Source organism: Capra hircus, chromosome 1, assembly GCF_001704415.2.
Source record: "Capra hircus breed San Clemente chromosome 1, ASM170441v1, whole genome shotgun sequence".
Taxonomy (NCBI): Eukaryota; Metazoa; Chordata; class Mammalia; order Artiodactyla; family Bovidae; genus Capra; species Capra hircus.
The window spans coordinates 125,831,309-125,851,979 of NC_030808.1; the positions used below are offsets into that span (position 1 = coordinate 125,831,309).

At 37.9% G+C, this 20,671-nt stretch overlaps 1 protein-coding gene across 5 annotated transcripts in view; it reads right to left on the bottom strand.

The window, feature by feature from the left end:
- TRPC1 (transient receptor potential cation channel subfamily C member 1) overlaps window positions 1–19,134 on the bottom strand; it is a 58,536-nt gene extending 39,402 nt beyond the window's left edge. For 3 of the 5 annotated variants that reach the window (XM_013965934.2, XM_005675480.3, XM_018049548.1), the window contains exons 1-2: window positions 18,517–19,134; window positions 6,149–6,303 (exon numbers count right to left, since the gene is read on the bottom strand). In XM_013965934.2, coding sequence (XP_013821388.1) covers window positions 6,149–6,303; window positions 18,517–18,691 — 330 coding nt within the window. In that variant the 5' untranslated portion in view covers window positions 18,692–19,134. The remainder of the gene's footprint in view (window positions 1–6,148; window positions 6,304–18,516) is intronic. The other 2 variants (XM_018049540.1, XM_018049566.1) reach the window with 2 other exon arrangements.

Genomic DNA, 20,671 nt, shown 5'->3' on the forward strand with positions numbered 1-20,671 from the left:
AGGGAAAAAGGTAAACTATTTTTACTAATTCATAAAGAAAACTATTTCTTTTTGAAAATTTAAACTGTATTATATACAGTAATACTGAATTTTTAAAAATTTAGACTATCCAAATATAACATTTGCTTGCCTTAGCAATACTTCTGTGTACCACAACACATACATTTTTATCCTGGCTTCACTGCTTGAGCTGATCAAATAATGAATGCTTGGCAGTGGGTTTATTAATGAAACAGGGCTGATATAGGTAGTATTTAAAGTTAATGTTATTTTTTCCAAGATATTTACTGTTGAACTTTGGATCAAAAGAATCCTAATATTCCAAATCTATAAAAGAAGTTGCCAAGAAAAATTACAAGCAAAGGATATAATCAATACAACCATGAAGTCAGGGGACAATGGAAAATAAAAACAGGAGGAGCCCGCTGTTCTCATCTTTAAAGCACATATGGCTGACTGAAATTGTGTAAATCATGACATTAATTTAGCAATCTTTTTCTTTTTTTGGCCTTGCTGCGCTGCTTGTGCTTTCGTAGTTCCCTGACCAGGGATTGAACCCAGGCCACGGTAGTGAAAGCTCGGAGACTTAACGACTAGACAGCCAGGAAACTCCCAATATTAGCAATCTTCAAGTAAAAATCACAAAGAATTATCTCTGAGGAATCAATGTCCTCAGAGACAAGGAGAAGTGACTTTACAGGTTGACTCCCAAACTATAGCTCATTTTGAAGCTCCAACTCTGATAGGAGGAAAAAAGCAAACAGAAGCAGAGTAAATGGGAGACTTTCAGCTTTTCAGTGTAACAGAATCTTCAGTCCTATTATGGTACTTAGCAACTAAGATCAGGTTTTCGGTTTCTAAGGAAAACCATAAAGGCAGAAGCAAAAAGTGGGGATAAGTAACAATTTAATCTAAGAAAACACTCTGATTATTTTCAGTATATACATTCTTAAACTATTTTAATCTTTAATAACTATTTAAATCAACATTATCTCCCACAAAAGTGAAACTGTATCCTATCTTTAATCTTTGTAGCTGAAAAGAATAAAGCTTTCATCCACTTTATCTAGATGTTAAAAATAGGACTAAAAATGGCAGACTTTATCTGGATGTCTAAAAATAGGAGTAAGCACCCCAAGGAATGGGATGGGGCCACATTCAACCATTAGGAACTGCCTGTGTATTCCCAGAGGAAAAACTCCTCACAGTCATGGGAAATTTAATTCATTATTTTAGCCCTTAAAACTTTTAGGTTTCACTGAGCTGTAGCCTATTCTTTAAAATCTAGCATTATTCTTCTTCTGCTTTGCATACATTTCTAACTTCAGTTTGGTACCTGGTCAACTGAAACAAACAAAAAGAACCATGTGTTCATTTCTACTAAACAGTTCACTAATGATTTTTAATTTTAACCTATGAAGCTAGCTAGCTATAGTAACGCCACTGCTCTCAAAGTCCAAACACCAAGCAACTCCAATCATCTGAAACATCATCATGAATTCAGCTGTAAATTTCTTCCAAAATCATACTGAGCTGTCACAAACTAACTTTATGGGCATTATTCCTTAGAAGGAACTGCCTCAACCACACTGACTTAAGAGTTGTCTATAAATTACAGATATCTGGCTTTCCCAAGTACCCTTCTGGTCTTTATTGAATAAGGGAACACCTAGATTAAAATCAACAAAGAAGGGAGGAAGGACGAAAAATTGCTAAAAGTTGATCATTGAGAAGATAAAATATCAGTATAGCGAAACCACTACCAATTCAAAGCAGTCTGAAACCATTCGATGTGAGGAAAAACATATCAATAATTTCAGACTATAAGAAGCAAATAAAATGATTATACTCTTGATGAGTCCCACTTATGATGCTAAAGTTAAATTATATTCAGATACACTATTTAGTAAACAATAAAGAAAGATTCATGTTAAATCTTTCAAAGCTTAAAAGGATAAGCTTCAGGTAGAGAAATATTTATTTACATAAAAAAGTCAAGTAAATAAGGAGTTGCCATTGACATGTTCATACAAATGCTGTCACTTGATACATAAAAAGGTAATTCTAGAGGAAAAATTATTTTTAAAATATCTATATGTACACAATATGTCCTCACAAGTTTTGTTTCCCAATTTCTTACAGATATTTGACTATTCTTTATTAAATCTGCTTAGTACATATTTATTATGTATTAATGGAATTACTCCCTCCCTTCTCATCTCAGATTTTGTCAACAATTCCCATACTCTTTCCTCTAAGCTCAGATTCTCATAAATTATCTATTTCCTTACCAACGATAAAATTTCTACCTTGGTATTCTATTTACTGCTCTTGTCTTCCACAGGACCCTGGTCCTTCATTCGCGGAAATACCAATCTTAGCCTCTACCTCCCAAAACATGAAATACTTCCTCACTCTTTGCTAACTTGACTTGATCCTCTCTCTTGAGCAAGACAAGGTCCCTGCTGTCAAGCAGCTTATTTGGTGGGAGAAGTTGTCGTTGTTTAGCTCTTTGCCACCTCATGGACTGCAGCCTGCCAGCTCCTCTGTCCATGGGATTTCCCAAGCAAGAATGGAGTGGGTTACCATTCCCTCCTCCAGGGGATCTTCCTGACCCAGGAATCGAACCCGAGTCTTCTGCACTGCAGGCAGATTCTTTACCACTAAGCCACCTGGGAAGCCTATCTTTCTCTTTACCACTCAAGTTTTCTTTCTCTCATTCTGCCAAACTTCTAAAACTCATCGTGTCATTTTCTCTAATTCTACTGATGTCAGAGATTCAAAATCCAATGGCCTTTCCTATCATTTTCCTGATTTCTAAACAACTAAGAAAACTGTTTTTTTGGTTTTTCACAATGGTCCATGATCCTAACTCCTTTAATGAAATCCTCTCCTTCTAAAGACATTTATTAATGTAGATGCTCCCTGAGAAGGAATCAACACTAGTTGTTTGCTCTTCTCTGTGATTTCATCCATTCTCACGGTGTCAGATCATCCCCAGGCCCATGACTGCTGTATTTCTCCAGCCCAATCTCTCCCTAGAGATGTAAGCTTTCCATTGAAAACTTCCTGATAGCCCCAAAATAAACAAGGCTAAAACCAGAATTCACAGTTCTCTGCCCCAAGTTTGACTTAGCTTTGTAACTTCCTGTTTTCCTTTCATCATTCTCCCAGTAACCCATGTTTATGATTTTCAGATCATCTTGGACTCTTTCTCAATCCTCCCTTCCAAAGTTAAATACTCACTAAGTTCTATCAATTCTTCCTTTACGGATTACTATAAAAACTGCTCACCCAAGCTATTTATAGCCTTCACCATTTCCTGTTTTTTTAATCTATACTGAACACAGCCACTAGATTAGTTTTCCTAAAATATCACTGTATACATCACATCCTTTCTCAAAAATCTTGTAATGATCCCATTATTTATCACATAAAACCCAAATTGCTTAGACCGGCATTCAAGCCCTTTTCATCAGTTTTGTTTTAGTTATTTTTCCAGATATTTCCACTACCATCCAACCCAAACATCTTCTTCAAACAGGCTAAGTCAAGTCACTGTCTCAAGAACATACATTGTACATATCTTTGTTTATATCCTTCTCTATATCCTGTTCCCCTCCTATCTATTAAATTTTTTTTTTTTACAGTAGTTTTAAATAATAGCATAAAAGCATGGACTCTGGCAGTCAGAACCTGAGTTCAAATTCCAGCTCTGGCATTTAGGGAATAAGTTTGGGCATGTTACTGAAGCTTTCTGTACCTCGGTTTCCTCCTCTATAAAACAGGGATAATAGTAGTACCTAAGTCATAGAGCTTTTGTAGGGATTAAGAAGCAACTATATTTGCAATCATTAATATTTCAAGGCTTAAGCTCAATTGACGCTTCCATGAAAGCTTTCTTGATAGTGCCAATCCACAGTGATCTTCTCTTTCCTATGTTTCCAAAACACTTATGGTAAACCATTAAAGTTTAAGAATAAAACAGGGTTTCTCAATAGTGGCACTACTGACATTTTGGATCAGATCAATCTTTGTTGTGGGGGCTGTCCTGTTCACCACAGGATCATTAACAGCATCGCTACCTTCTACCCACCAGAGGCCAGGTACAAACCCACCCCTTAACTGCAAAACCAAAAATGTTTCCCGATGTTGCCAAATGTCCCTGAGGGACAAAATTGTCCAGCTGCAAGTCACTAGTATGACACAAAATAAAACACATGAGAGCACTTTATAACCCCTAAGCAATATACAAGGATCAATTATCATTACCACTCAGCACGTATGAAATACACTTTTCTATTATTTAATTGATTTAAAATTCATTGTTCGTTTTAACATATTTTTGTACAGAACTCATGTTTTACTTATTCATTTCCACAATGACACCCAACCAAAGGTTTCCGACATCTGTTGACTGAGAAATAAGACACAGGTAACCCAGGACAGGACACAGTGAACTAGAAAAAGCATGGGATTTGCAGACAAAAGAGTTGGTTCAAATATTAGCTTTGCCCTTATTTATTTTAGAACTTTGGGCAATACATTACAGTCTATGAGCCTCAGTTTTCTGCTCTATAAAATATAACATCTATATAGGCTGGCTATGACATTCAAATTTGTTCAGGTATCTGAAAGAACCATGTAAATTACAGAAATTTTATATACAGACATATATAAAAAGAAAATGATTATTGTACCATAATACCTCTTATATATGGAATCATCAGAGACTTTCCTTGTAACCTTATTTTCTAGGTAACTGAAGCTTATGCTTTTAAGTATTTAACTGTAAAATTTAAACAATTTTGACAGAATTTTTCTGCTTTCAGAAGTACTATATATATTCCTCTTTCTTGTCAAGCAATATATACTGAACGTAACTTAATTTTCCCTTACTGACTCTGGGCTATTGTTATAAACATTAGTTACCACTCGAACATACAGTTCCCTTAGAGATTATCAGGTATGTAAGGCTGCTGATCTCCTTAAAAAGAGTCAGAGGTACGGTGTCTAACTTTGTTCTATGGTAGCCTCATTCCTCTTCTGTTGCTCCCATAATTCTCTATGGATTAGAAAACTAAGTAAGTTTGTTAAAGTGTAATCTAAAATAAGAAAAAATACACTTTGAGAGAAGATTCCAGATAAAGTTCATAAATGGGAAACCTCATCACATCTAATCTGGCTGCTCAGGGGTATTTTTTTACTTACTTTCTGGTTCTTGGTGGTATTCTGGATAAATGAAATTTCTGGAAAAGCAATTTTTTTCTACTTAAACATGTATATACAGAGATGATACCACATGTTGTAATACATATATATAATATTTATAATAGAAATATATACAGGACTGACCTACTTTTTTTAATCAATGAGTGTTTCCTGATATCACTCTTTAAAAAGGCTCATTAATTTAAAGCAACAACACAGCAAATGCTCAAACTATGAAAGAAAAAAAAAAAAGCCAGAATTCAAATGCAAAGTCCCATGATAAGCAAAATAAAAAGGAAGGAAAATAACATTAAATTCCTTCACCTCTCTGAACTAAATTCTTTCAAGATACAGATGCCTACTTTTTTACCTGAACTCATATGAAGACAAGCAAGAAAGGTCAATATTTCCCAATTTAAAAAATTTCATTCACATTTAGTTATAAGTAAACACTAAATTTCAGACAAAAAGAAAAATTTAATTAAACTTAGGAGAAAATCAAAGTCAAATTGAAAATTGCTTTGTATGTGAGAAGTACTTTGTTCTTATGCTTGTAAGTTATATGGGCCACAGAAATACCTGTTCCCCTGACACTTCCAGAATACGTGTACTATTTTTAGATATATAAGATAAATAGTAATAAGTAATAAAAACAAAGTCATTTTTAATAAGTCATAATAATTTACCTCTGTCAGATGTTTTAAAACATATAAGATGACGAGGAGTGAAAATATTATATTTTTTAAAAAGGCTTTTTTTGGTTTGTTTTTAAATTTTTAGTAGTTCAAAACAAAAGGTGAAAGAGAAAACAAAAATAGGAAGGAAGAAGGAAAAAAAGGAAGGAAAGAAGGAAGAGAGGAAGAAAACGAGAAAGGACAGAACGTGGCATATCTCACAGTACTTAAAAGCTACTGGATAAAATCGTCTAGCCTTGTACCTGGCAACCGTAGTCCAAAAGAAGCTGCAGTATATCCAAGTTCTCGTTTTCAATAGTTATGGTAACAGCATTTCTCCCAAGCACATCTACGCAATTTATGTTCAAGTCACCTGAACTGTTTTCCTCCAAAATCTTTTTAACCATATAATAGTCACCTAAATAACAATACACAAACATAATTTAATATCCATGACACATTAAATAAGAACAACTGTAAAGAAAACTTAGCTTGATGATTTAAAAGATTAAAAAACCTAAACTCATTTTTGTATATGGAACTGCGCAAAGAAAATGTGAACATTTCCTTGCTGAAAACTTATACCGTGATTAAAAAAAAGATATGTACATCAGTAATAAACAGAAAAAATAGAAAAATTTTAAATGTACAGTTTAAAATATAATTTGTTTAAAATGCAAAACTGGTTGATGATAAGGAGAAAAACTTTTAAAAGATATTTAAAGTAATAAAGAATGTCTAAAAGTACAGACTGAGTGCTAGAAAAATAAGATAGGATTTAAATTTTATATCTCAAATACATACACACATTTAATTGTTAAATGGTTAAAAGAGTAATAAATGGAGGCTGTTATGAAGAGGTTTTTACAGGGGAAAATACACTTTGGAAAAGCTGTGAATGTATATATGCTCGTGGGTATGCACAGTAAGAGGGAGAGATGCCTGAAATTCCTAGTCTCCTGCCCACTCTACCAACACACACACATACACACACATCTCATTTATGAAGCTGTTTAGATTAAATGATGGGATATTCAGCTCACAGAACTCTGAAGCAGGACTATGATTAATGCTCGTAGAGGCCAATGTCAGACTATTTCAAAATCAAATCTGACCTGTCAGGATTATGCAGATTAGCTTCTGCCTCACTCTACCCCCATCAAAACAGCTAATGAATGGGGGAAAATGAGAATAATTATAATCATTTTCACAGAAGGCCCACTATACTTGTCTGCTAACCAGCTGGTGCAGTAAGTAAAAGGGGAAAAAATCAAAAGAGAAATGCTAATTAAATGGAGAAAAAAGCTAAGTGGGTTTTGCTTTATTTCATCTTGCTTTTTAAACATAAGATGAATAAACCATTTAAAGTGACTTGCAAATATAGCTGTTCCTTGGCAGTCTATGAATAAGAAACAGGAAGAGAACAATCAGAGTGGAAATCAGAAGGAAAAAGAAATGAATGATTTCATGATACAGAAAGAGAAATTCTAAAACTAGACTGAATAACAAAGAAAGGTAACAGATTTTTTTGTTGTTGTTGTTAACATTTCAAATTACACTATTATTTTTAACCAGTGACTTTTAAGTCCTCATTTTTGGAAGGTGTTGAATGGTAGTTTTCTTGATGGTGTATTCCTTAGTTCCCTCAAGAAAACTAGTCAGAAAAAGAAACTATTTCCTCAAAGCACTATTAATTTATATTTAAATACTAACGCCTCATGGCAAAAACTTATCAAACACTTCGCAAAGTGAAGTTCTGAATCACAAGTTGAACCAATAGTGAACATGCAGATAGATCAGTGAAAATTTATCACTAATCCTAGAAAATAACTTTAAAACTTTATTTCAGGTGAATTTATTTCAGTGTCTTAGTTGTAGGAGAATGCTATCCATAAAAACTCTGGCTCTATTTTCTTTGATTTCATGATATGCCTAGGTGAGGAACAGATTCTTTCTTTATCCTTGGGACTCATTTCTGAATCTGACTCTGCCCTTCATTAATACGCAATACTTCAGCCACTTTCTCTTGAAATATTGCTTCATTTCCATATTACTTTTTCTCCTATTGGAACTTCTTTAGGTATTATGTTCGATCATCCATTCCAAATTCTGTGTCTCTAAAGGTATATTTTTCTTCTTTCTTCCTCTCTTTTCTGCTTCAGGATAAATTCACATTTCTCTTCAAGTCATTTATTCCTCCTTTAACTGTTTCTGCTGATTACTCCATTTTTTTTAATGACTATATTTTTTATTTCTCTAAGCTTTATTGGATTCCTTTCCAAATCTTTTGATCTACTTTATGTTTTCATTTCATTATTTTAAGCTTTTTGTCGTTTAAACACTTATTTTATGGTCTCTATATAACAACTGGGCTTCCCTGGTGGCTCAGTGATAAAGAAATCCCCTGCCAATACAGGAGACATTGGTTGATCTCTTGGTGGGGAAGATCCCCTGGAGAAGGAAATGGAAACCTATTCCACTATTCTTGCCTGGAAAATCTCATGGACAGAGGAGCCTGGCAGGCTACAGTCCATGTGTTGCAAAAGACTCAGGCATGACTTAGTGCTTAAATGACAACAAGACACAATAATTATCTGAGGGCCTTATGGATTTAACCTTATTCATTGTGTCACTTGTGATAATGAAATTTTCAACTGGGTATTGCAAACTCAACTTCATGCGGTTTAACTTTGGGAAACTAGGCAGCCTAGTTTGAAAGCTTGCCCCACCAAGGATTATGTGTTCACTTCTTCCAGATAACTCAGAGGTTTTGCTACACAATGAATCTTTTTTTATATTAATTTCTCAGTTTAGGTTTTCCAAGAACAAGAAGTTAATATTAAATTCCAAGCCAACAAGAGGCAGGAGCATAGTTACAAATCCTTAGGGAAATCTTACTTAAAAGCTTCTCTGTAGCCTCCCTTTGCTGATGGATGGGTTCTTTTCTGCATCTACCCCTTTGCTAGAAGTATATAGTCCTTCATGGGTCCTGGGTTCATGCTTGCCTGCTGTTCCAAATCTCCACTTTGTACAAACTCAGGGCTTACTTCCACATGGGCATTAAAAGTCTAATCCCAACAATGCCCAGACCATTAACTCTTGCTTCCACCCATAGAGCTGTCAAATGTCGGCTTACACACTCCTCTGTTTTTCAGTCTTTTCTTTATGTTTGAATTTGTTTTCCTTACTTTCTTGAAAGCTCAGTTGTTCATTTAAATGGATGTTTGTTATATTTTATCTAAAATTTCTATGTGATTTGAAACAAAAGGGTCTTCAGATTATTTAGTCAGCAATACTGTTAGAGACAGAAAGGCATAAAGAACTATATAATTCTTACAAAATTTTATAAATTTCATGTATAACAAATGGTCAAAAACTGCTACACATTTAAAAGTTTGAATTAGTTTAAAAAGTAATTTGTACTGCAAATTCAGATTCTATGGCTTTATGGTTTCAAAGACTATTTCCATTACAGTAACGGGGCTATACAAGGAAAATATTAAAAAAATTTATAATAAAAATTTTATTAAAATTTCCACCCTGCCACAGCTGACATACTCATGAAAAAAAAAAAAAACCACCACAAACTATAGTCACAGAACCAATAGGAGACCCAGAGTGGTTCCTAAACATTCTACCTAAGTTTAAATTTGCAAGCCATTTAAAACAATGTACTGTATTTAGAAAGCTCAGTAAGTCTTAATATTTATAATGAGTCTATATGTTAGAAGAGGTTAGTAAAATACATAGCAAGAAGCTAGTTATAGAGAAGGATTACAAGTAAAAATGTCTTATGGGTCAGGCAAACATAGGAATGTTTTTCATTTTACACTGAAGTTGCTTTTGAAAGTTACATCTTTTCGAATATCACATATAGAAGGAAATGCAACATGATCCATTTACGTTTTTGGCTAGATGGTTGTCTTTATTCAGTGAAGGGAAAAGAAACTTTCAATCAATTCCACCAGTAAAAAAACTTAACAGCAAAACTTCTCAGTCCCGTCTCCACAAAAGACACCATCATCTCTCTCCTGGACTCTGCACTGACCTCTTCACTGATAAGGCTGCCTAAACTCTACTACAGGGGTCAACAAACTTTTTCTCTAAAGGGCCATATAGTAAATATTTAGGCTTTATGGGCCATACTATCCCCATTGTAAGTACCCAACACTGTTCTTGCTGCACAAAAGTGACCATAGACCATATGTACAAAATGAGCTTCAATGTGTTCTAATAAAACTTCATTTATGGACACTCGTTTAAATTCTGTATAAGCTTCACATTATGAAATATTATTCTTCTTTTGATTTATTCCTGACCATTTGAAATGTATGTAAAAGCCACTCTTTGCTCACAGGCTTTTCAGAGACAGGTGGTGGGTAGATTTGGCCTGTAGACCCACCTCTACTCTGGAATCAGCCCTTTAATCCACTCTCCACCCAGCAGCCAGAGTGATCATATGAAAATCAGGTTTTTAATCCTCAAGACTTTTAATCACACTTTAGTAAATTCTATAATCTTTACTGTGGCTTGCTAAGCCCTATGGGACCTAGGGCTTGCTACCATTCTGAATATACCTAGGAGCCACTCTCCCTCTCACCATGATCTTTCTACACCAGTTTTTTCCAAACTGCAGGTTGTAACCCATTTGCAGTCACAAAATCAATGCAGCAAGTCCTAACCAACAATTTCAAAAAATGAAATCGTACATAAAAATACCAAGGTAATTCCATAGATCCTTAGCAAAAAATTTTCCCTGACCGACTTGACATATTCACCCTGGCCAACTTGAGAAGGACTTCCCCGGTGGTTCAGACGGTAAACCGTCTGTCTACAGTGCGGGAGACCTAGGTTCAGTCCCTAGGCCAGGAAGATCTCCTGGAGAAGGAAATGGCAACCCACTCCAGTACTCTTGCCTGGAAAATCCTATGGACAGAGGAGCCTGGTAGGCTACAGTCCATGGGGTCACAAAGAGTCAGACACAACTGAGTGACTTCACTTTCACGTTCTTTCAATTTGAGAAAGACAGCGGAGAAATGTTATAGTATCAATGAAGAACTGGTGGCATCTCATTTTATTTCCTGGCATCTGATGGTAAATTTCAGCATCACTGAAATGGAAGCACTCATGTTAGTCAGTTTAATTTTATAGTAATCAAATAGGAAAAGGAGTACATCAAAGCTGTATATTGTCACCCAGCTTATTTAACTTATATGCAGAGTACATCATGAGAAATGCTGGGCTGGAAGCAGCACAAGCTGGAATCAAGATTGCCAGGAGAAATACCAATAACCTCAGATATGCAGATGACACCACCCTTATGGCAGAAAGTGAAGAGAAACTAGAAAGCCTCTTGATGAAAGTGAAAGAGGAGAGTGAAAAAGTTGGCTTAAAGCTCAGCATTCAGAAAATGAAGATCATGGCATCTGGTCCCATCACTTCATGGCAAATAGATGGGGAAACAGTGGAAACAGTGTCAGCCTTTATTTTTTTGGGCTCCAAAATCACTGCAGATGGTGACTGCAGCCATGAAATTAAAAGACGCTTACTCCTTGGAAGAAAAGTTATGACCAACCTAGATAGCATATTCAAAAGCAGAGACATCACTTTGCCGACTAAGATCTGTCTAGTCAAGGCTATGGTTTTCCCTGTGGTCATGTATGGATGTGCGAGTTGGACTGTGAAGAAGGCTGAGCACCAAAGAATTGATGCTTTTGAACTGTGGTGTTAGAGAAGACTCTTGAGAGTCCCTTGGACTGCAAGGAGATCCAACCAGTCCATTCTAAAGGAGATCAGCCCTGGGATTTCTTTGGAAGGAATGATGCTAAAGCTGAAACTCCAGTACTTTGGCCACCTCATGCGAAGAGTTGACTCACTGGAAAAGACTGATGCTGGGAGGGATTGGGGGCAGGAGGAGAAGGGGACGACAGAGGATGAGATGGCTGGATGGCATCACTGACTCAATGGACGTGAGTTTGAGTGAACTCCGGGAGCTGGTGATGGACAGGGAGGCCTGGCATGTTGCGATTCATGGGGTCGCAAAGAGTCAGACACGACTGAGCAAATTTTCAGTTAGTTGTGAAGTATGGGATAATATATCTGTCAATAAATCTGTTTTTCAAACCAAGTTTCTATAACTTTTTGATTATGGCACATGAACTATACTAACGATGCTTAAAATAGATTTTAGTTATTAAGAGGAAAAAAAATGATGAGATAAAAAATACGGTGCCATGATCAAATTCAATTGATGGCTCTAGAAATATAAGTAGTAACAATATTGATCAAAATGTTAACTCCATGGCAAACTTCAAATTAGTTTGAACCAAATTCTTTAAAAAAAAAACAAAAACTGCATGTAAGACTTTTAGAGTGAAAATGATTTTAAAATGTAGCTTTACCAAACATGCAAAAGCCAGTATTTATCATAGACCCCTAATGTATTTCCATTCATGTTGCTGTGAATGAAATCTCCAATATTAGCTACTCAGAGGCATGGTATACTGAACTGTCCATAGTACTCTGAATATTTTTGTAAAAAGACAATTATTACTGTAATTTCTTAGTCATTTATATCTGTTAATGAAGACAATTAGTGATAATGAATATCACCTGGCAAAAGAGCAAAGCTGAAATGCTTCAGGAAAATATTATATTAATAGTATAGAAGGTAATGGTGATTTTTTTTTAGAGTAAATTAGTTTATAAATTTAAAACTGCTAATATATTCTTGGATCTATTAGAAGCAATGTTTACTTTGTAATTACAGTCTGGAATATGATTTGAGATGCAATTCACAGTGATGTTACAAGTACTATAAAACTGTTAATATCAGGTATACAGTATTACAGTTTCATAAATGATTGTGTTGCTTAAATTTAATCTCATATACATTTAAATTATACATATTTATAGAACTGAAAAAGTACACTAATGATCAATATAAATGAAGCTACAAAAATATAAAAGGATTAGTAATGTATCAACAAATATGACCAGAAAACAACCGTGAGTTTTTTTTTTTTAACAGAAGTTATTAATAACAGTGCTGATCACCATTTTATAGGTCACAAAGTTTGGGCATCCAAAGAAATTCCACTGAATTTTACAACTATAAGATATGGTATTGGATAACACCACATATTAGTCCTGATAATTTGTTTATGTTTTTAAAAGTCACTACTTAATCACCTCTTAGTGATAGCTTTTGAACTTATTACATATTAAATTACTAATCCTATAATTTAAACTTCTTAGTATCAATATATCTGTATGAAGTCAGTTATAAGGAAGATATTTACAATACTGGAAGCAGGGAAGAAGAGGAATTATTCCTAGGTTGCAACAATATCCATGCAATAAAACCTAATCTTTTAACATCCTCCCCAAAGTTTATAATATAGTAGGTAAAGGGGTTTGGCTTGAGTTACATTTGTTTAACTTCCCAGATAAAAGACAGACTGTATACTAAGAATATCCCATCTTCCAAATCACAAATAGGCCGTGTAGTTAAATTGAGCACTTGTTTCTTCTCGTCAGACAGATCTATTAGGCCCAAACATACTTTTTTTCCTTACTGCTCTTCACAAGAGAGCATCTTCATTACACAGGAAGCTACTAAAAAGATAGGGATGTAGTCAGTTATTTCTTGATAAAGCACCTTTACAGTGCCTTAACAAAATTAGCTTGATAAATGTTATACATTCAGATGATGAATTGTAGAAAAGAGCAGCGACTTAAAAATGAAATAAAGAAACACACTTGTGGAATCACTACAAAGAAATACCAGCAGTACAGAACTAAGAAGTAGCTCGCTGCTCAATGATTAGTCTGTTATACACTATCCACAAGATAGCCAAACCATACGGCATGCCACCACTGGTGATTTGAAAACCTCTCTCGTCCAAAATACTTACACTAATGACAATTCGTGAAATGTTTGTAGAATTGTGTCTATAGTACCCTCTTTACCTCTCCTTGTTGCAACGTTTTCTCCCGTCACACCACACACCTCTTTATATTTGGTATCCCTTGTCAACATGAAAGTTCTCGGCAGTTCCCAGTACTCTGCACTTTTTCTTCCCACTGCCATCCTCTCCAACCCCCAACACTTCAAAGTGTCTTTTCAAATAGCTTCTTTAAAAGTCCCACTAAATACATTAAGTAAAAGTGCTATTAAACAGCAGCTTGATATTACTTCTCCTGGAAATGTTACCCATTTTAAAAGCATGCTGAAACAAAGGCAAGCAAAATTTAAGTGGAATCCAGGCATCAAAGCAGGCTCCATACAATGCAACAAATCATACCACAAAGGTGACACAAGACTCTATATTATTAAGATCAAGCCCAAGAATAAGGGTGAAATTCGATTCTTTCCATCCCTCCCCTGACTCCTGAATGCTGAAATTCAAAGGCCTCCTGACATTAATTGCAAATCAAATTTTCTGACAATGCTCTTCATGAAAAGCTGACAGGACTGAATCCAGACTGAGTCCTTTCATCATTTTCTTTTTCTGCACAAGAACTGATGACCGAGGATTTATACTAAAGCTACCATCTACTCAAGTTACTTTCAAAGAGCATATGTAGCTTCAGTTCAGTTCAGTCGCTCAATGCTCCCTAAATAAAGGTATTACTCTTTTCTCCAGCCCAAAAGCCTGAAGTAGACCACTGTCTCCCACAAATAAAAGTGGCTCATTACCACACTTAACTCTCAATGAGAAAGGAAAAAGACAATGGGTGGTAGAATCACTGCTCGATACTTCATAAAATAACACACGTATAGCCACTCTTATTTCAATTAACCTTTACCTCTAAACTGCAGCATTCTATGTCTAAAAAGAACATGCATACTCAGAATTTTACTAGGTGGTTGGCGCAGACTTAACTTTACAAAACTGGCACAGGAATCTTTGATTTACTTTTTCTTCTAAAATTTTCAGAAAGACAACAACCAATGTTACCCTTGAAATGATTCTGACACACTTCCAAGCAACAGCCACTATTAAGTGGCCACTACCTAGATAGCATATTAAAAAGCAGAGACATTACTTTGCCAACAAAGGTCTGTCTAGTCAAGGCTATGGTTTTTCTAGTAGTCATGTATGGATGTGAGAGTTGGGACTGTGAAGAAAGCTGAGCGCCGAAGAATTGATGCTTTTGAACTGTGTTGTTGGAGAAGGCTCTTGAGAGTCCCTTGGAACTGCAAGGAGATCCAACCAGTCCATTCTAAAGGAGATCAGCCCTGGGTGTTCTTTGGAAGGACTGATGCTAAAGCTGAAACTCCAATACCTTGGCCACCTCATGTGAAGAGTTGACTCACTGCAACAGTCTGATGCTGGGAGGGACTGGGGGCAGGAGGAGAAGGGGACGACAGAGGATGAGATGGCTGGATGGCATCACCGACTTGATGGAAATGAGTTTGAGTGAACTCTGGGAGTTGGTGATGGACAGGGAGGCCTAGTGTGCTGCGATTCATAGGGTCGAAAGAGTTGGACGTGACTGAACTGACCTGAACCTGGATCAGAACTTGCCTAGATCTATAGAACTAATTTACATAAAAGCCAGCTATATACACTATAAAATCAAACTATAAAATCATTTTCATTTCCCATTTTTTCCCTTTACTCCTTAATCTGTACACAATTTTCAAAGAGCCACCCATCTAACAAATACATACCACCACATCTTCACAATTTCTGCTTTAGGAATTCTCAAGTGGAATACATTATGAACATTTTACACATATAGAGAAAAACTGCTAAATGAAAAAGGGTGAAAAACACAGTTAATCTACAGCAAATTTGCTCTCATCCTTTTTTACTTTTACTGGACAAGTATAATCCATGGAAACCTCAGTTAATAAAAGTCATAAAGAGCAAATTTAATTTCCAACCAGTAAGTTCCAAATGTGGATGTGTCTTTTCTATCACAAATGATTTTCATTCATTCAACTACAACTAGATCAATAAAACTCAGTAGTTTAAAGAGTACAGACTCAAAATAGATTCTAGTTCTACTACTTCCTAACTAATGCAACCTTGGGCAAAGTAATTATAAAGTTTTACTAAGCCTCATTTTCCTCATTTGTAAAATGGGGTTAACAACATATCTGGCTCACAGGGTTGTGAGGATTAAATGAAATCATGTATGAAAAGCATATGACTCTACCCAGAAAGCTGTCTCAGTAAATGTTTGCCATTTAGCTTGATGAAAGCTCCAAAGTAATAGTGGAAACCATAGCTACTTTAGGAAAATTTTCACTTTTAGATTTGGTTTGGGTAACACTGAAAAAGGTTTAACAATATTAGTGAATATAAACAAACAAACAAACACTGCTATAACTCAAATTTATTTTTTAGCATAAATGTATATCATAAGCACATTTAGGAAATAAGCCATTTTTCAAAATCTAACCCAAGAATTCATTTCAACATACCTGAAACAAAAAATACCTATTTCATCTCACTTGTTAAAAATTTTTTTAATTTATATGTGAGAGAAAAAGCATACATATTTACTTTTCACCCTACCTCCAAAAGCCAAATCTCTCCAAGGATCTTACTGATATTATAAAAAGAAAACAAAGAATACCAAGGCTATTTCAAATGGCACGACTGGATAGGCTACAAAGCTATCATACATTAAAACTCTTTTGAGATATGTCATGCAATAATCCTAAATATACACACCATACAAGTATTTACTCAAGCTATGTTCCATTATGACATTCCTCTGTCCTCAGTTTGACAAGAGTATTAAATTGCCTCTCTTGACATAATCTCTGTTTGCTTTAAAATAACGGTTGCTCAGTAAGGTGGGGTAGAAAGCAGCAGCAGCCACTTAGTAATTCTAGTATAACACAATCTGTTCCCCACCTCCCACCCCGAGTTTTTTTCTCTCTCTCAGAGAAATTTTAAAGGAAGAGAATTCAGACTATCCACTCCAAAAATACTAAAAATTTTACATAATCCATAGACAGTGATATTTATGAGGTTGTATGTTTCTTTACATTTTGAAGACTACTCCAAACTGTGTCCACAGACTTCCACATATGCTTTCATCATATAATTTAATACTATTACATAAGAGCATAAAAGTTACTCACGATGGACACAAGTAGACTTTGCTTATACTTAAATATGTTTTCAAAAAGTTGTGCAAATAAAATCCTATCTCAAAAACATTAACAGCAGTTAAGGAGGCTGTCATTTATTAAAATAATACAGAGACAAAAAAATCCTCTGTAATCTTTTCACAGGGTAAGTTGCCCTTTGGGTTTATGTTTTGGAAGTTTGCATGATCCTAAACATTTTTCTTAAGCAAACATGGCCATTGGAAGCCAAGCTGAATAAATTTAGAAAGAAAAGTTAGAACGCTTTTTCTCATGTAGGAAATAAAAGCAGTCTTCGGGCAATGAATTTCCCATTCTTTTTATTATATTCATCAATAGAGAGATGAATGCTTAAGTGAAGAGACTTTATTATGGCCATAAAAGTGATCGATTTCCAGATTAAAAAAAGAAACACATTAAATATATTCCAAATCTTTGCCCTGTAATTATTTTGTTTGCTGTTGTTTGGTCGCGAAGTCCTGTCCGATTCTTTTACGACTGCAAATTATTTTGTACTACCTGTATTTCCCGAAGAAAAATAAGGAACAAGAAACCTTTCTCTCCAATAAAAAGAATGAACAAAGCTGTTCCGTAAATTTGGAGAAACTTTGGAACTTAGAATTTTCGGTAAAGTCCTGTCTTTATGTCCACTGCTGCTGCTAAGTCACTTCAGTCGTGTCCGACTCTGTGCGACCCCAGAGACGGCAGCCCACCAGGCTCCCCCGTCCCTGGGATTCTCCAGGCAAGAACACTGAAGTGGGTTGCCATTTCCTTCTCCAATGCATGAAAGTGAAAAGTGAAAGTGAAGTCGCTCAGTCGTGGCCGACCCTTAGCGACCCCATGGACTGCAGCCCACCAGGCTCCTTCGTCCATGGGATTTTCCAGGCAAGAGTAGAGTAGTGGAGTGGGTTGCCACTGCCTTCTCCACTTTATGTCCACATAGGATACTAAAATACCTAATCCCATTCAACAATCACAGAACACTGGGTGGCTGGAGTTAAATAATACAAGAAACGTTTAAAAAACAAAGAAAGGAAAGAAAACAAAAACCAACTGAAAACCCATAAGCAAGAGAAACCCCAAGCAAGGACATGGGATTTTAGGACTGAAAACTCCCAAACTTGACAAAACCTCTGGGCTTCCAGAAAGAACTGAAACACCAAAGGGGAGATCAGGAGACTCAAGTGGGCAGTAGCGGAGGTGAGGCGGAAAGCCTAGCAGCGTCGCGGCTCCCACGACGCTACCTGAACTCCGGACCCCACGAAAGGAGACCGAGGGCAGAGCCGCCGCCCCCAGGCGCGGGGCTCCGAGGGCGGCACCGGCGGCTGCTCCCGCCCTTCAGCTCAGCACACACGAGGCAGAGGCGGTGCCCGGCGGCCCCAGTGATGCAGCGAGCGCAGCGGGAACAGACGCTCGGCGCGAGAGCAAGAGGGAATGCCCCAAGTTGAGGCTGGGAAGAGAGTGAAGGGTGTGGAGGGCAGGGGCATCCAAAAGCGGAGAAAGGGGCCTCGCTCTCACCCTTGTCGCACGCCAGCAAGAAAAGCTTCTCATTCAAGGTGTTCTCCTCCTTCACCTCCCGCACATCCTTCAGCGCCATCACCTCGTTTGGCGACGAAGAGGAGGATGGGGAAGAAGGCAGGGAGGAGGAGGAGGCGCCCGAGAGGTCCGTGCTCGGGTACAGGGCCGCCATCATCGCGGCCCATGAAGGGGGCAGGCCAGGGGACGGGGGCGGGGCCCCCGCCAGCCCCGACCCCGATCCCAGCCCCGCCCCCCGGCTGGAAAAGGGATGAGTCGTTCCCACGGCCGCCTCGGCTCGAGGCCCGTTGGCCCCGAAGGGCGTCGCCTCCCCACGGAGCCAGCACTCGCCTTCCACTGACAGCCCCAGACTGGTGGCAGCGCATGCGCGGCCCCGGGGCCAGCGCCCCCTCCCCAGCCGCCGGCGCCCAGGCCGAGAGGGTCCGCGCCCGTCCGGGGACGACAGGGAGGCGCGCGCCAGGGCGGCAGCCGAGCGCGGGGCCGTGCCAGGAGCCGCAAGGGCCGCGCGGAGGGCGGCCCGGCCAGAGAGGACGACGAAAATCGGTGGGAGAGGAGCTCCGAGAGGAGATTCTACACGCGCCGGGCTCCAGGGCCCTGGGAATCATCGGCCGAGCAGTGCCCGGAGGAGACGTTCGCGGCTCTCCTCACGTCATCTTCCGCTCAGCGCTAGCGACGACGACGGAGTGGGCTCGGCGGTGGGTGGGGCCTGCGACGGAGGCGGGGTCTGCGAACACCCCGCCCTCTACCCCTTGCGCTGCTCCCTGGAAGGCATCCTTGCAGCCTAGGAAAAGGAGAACGGTCGGGTTCACCCTCTCGACACCCGGGTTGCAAGTTTGAGGTAATTTCCCTCGCGATCTCTGGGTGCATACATGTAAACATGTGGCGGGGTGCTTCGTTGAGCCTCTGACGACTTAACGCTGAGTCGAAACCCTTAGTGGAATTGTCGAATATTCCTTTGTCCTCTGGCTAAAGCAAAAAGGACAGGACCCTTACCACGCCACTACACCTGTTTGTGTGCAATTATATTGGGCTAGCTACCCTCGTTTCTAAAACTGTACTTTAAAAAAAAGCTAGTTTGTGATATAAAATTTGCATGACATTTCTGGTGTCATACATTTATTTGCCTGTAACCATTGGATAAGCACATCATTAGGATCTTATCTACCTCACAGTCCTTCCAGTGGTTTCTTGTTCATCTTCACATTTATTATTATAACTCAGATTTTAGAAGATGAGTGTTAATTAAGCAAAAGCTAACTGAATGCAGTAAGTGCTACTTCCTTGAATATTTTTTAAAAAGTTAGGCTTGATTTAAAGCATATTTTTGCACCTCTAAGAACTGCGGGAGGGGGTCTGAAAATTGTATCCCGAATCGTTTGCATTGCTTTCCACAGCCAACTATGCAAAAATCTAAATTGTGCCCTTAGTGCTTGGATTTTTAAGGCAATATATAAATTTACCTGAGTATCATATATTCGAGAGAAATACTTCCTGTTCTTTTCAGGTTGACTTGCTGCATCCCTGTCCTGCCAACACTAACTCCTAAGTTTCCTAAATATATCTTCCTCATTATGCAAAGTCCTCTTCCCATCATCTCTGAGATCTTTAGCAGACTAGACTCCCCACCTTTCCAAACATTTTCATGTTTGCTTCAAAATAGTTATCTATTGAATCATGTTAGCTTTTCCTCTCTTATCCCTCAGTTCAGTTCAGTCGCTCAGTCGTGTCCAACTCTTTGCGACCCCATGAATCCCAGCCTGCCAGATCTCCCTGTCCATCACCAACTCCTGGAGTTCACTCAAACTCACACCCGTCGAGTCAGTGATGCCATCCAGCCATCTCATCCTCTGTCGTCCCCTTCTCCTCCTGCCCCCAATCCCTCCCAGCATCAGAGTCTTTCCAATGAGTCAACTCTTTGCATGAGGTGGCCAAAGTACTGGAGTTTCAGCTTTAGCATCATTCCTTCCAAAGAAATCCCAGGGCTGATCTCCTTGCAGTCCAAGGGACTCTCAAGAGTCTTCTCCAACACCACAGTTCAAAAGCATCAATTCTTCAGTGCTCAGCCTTCTTCACAGTCCAACTCTCACATCCATACATGACTACTGGAAAAACCAGTCTTATCCCTAGTAGATCATAA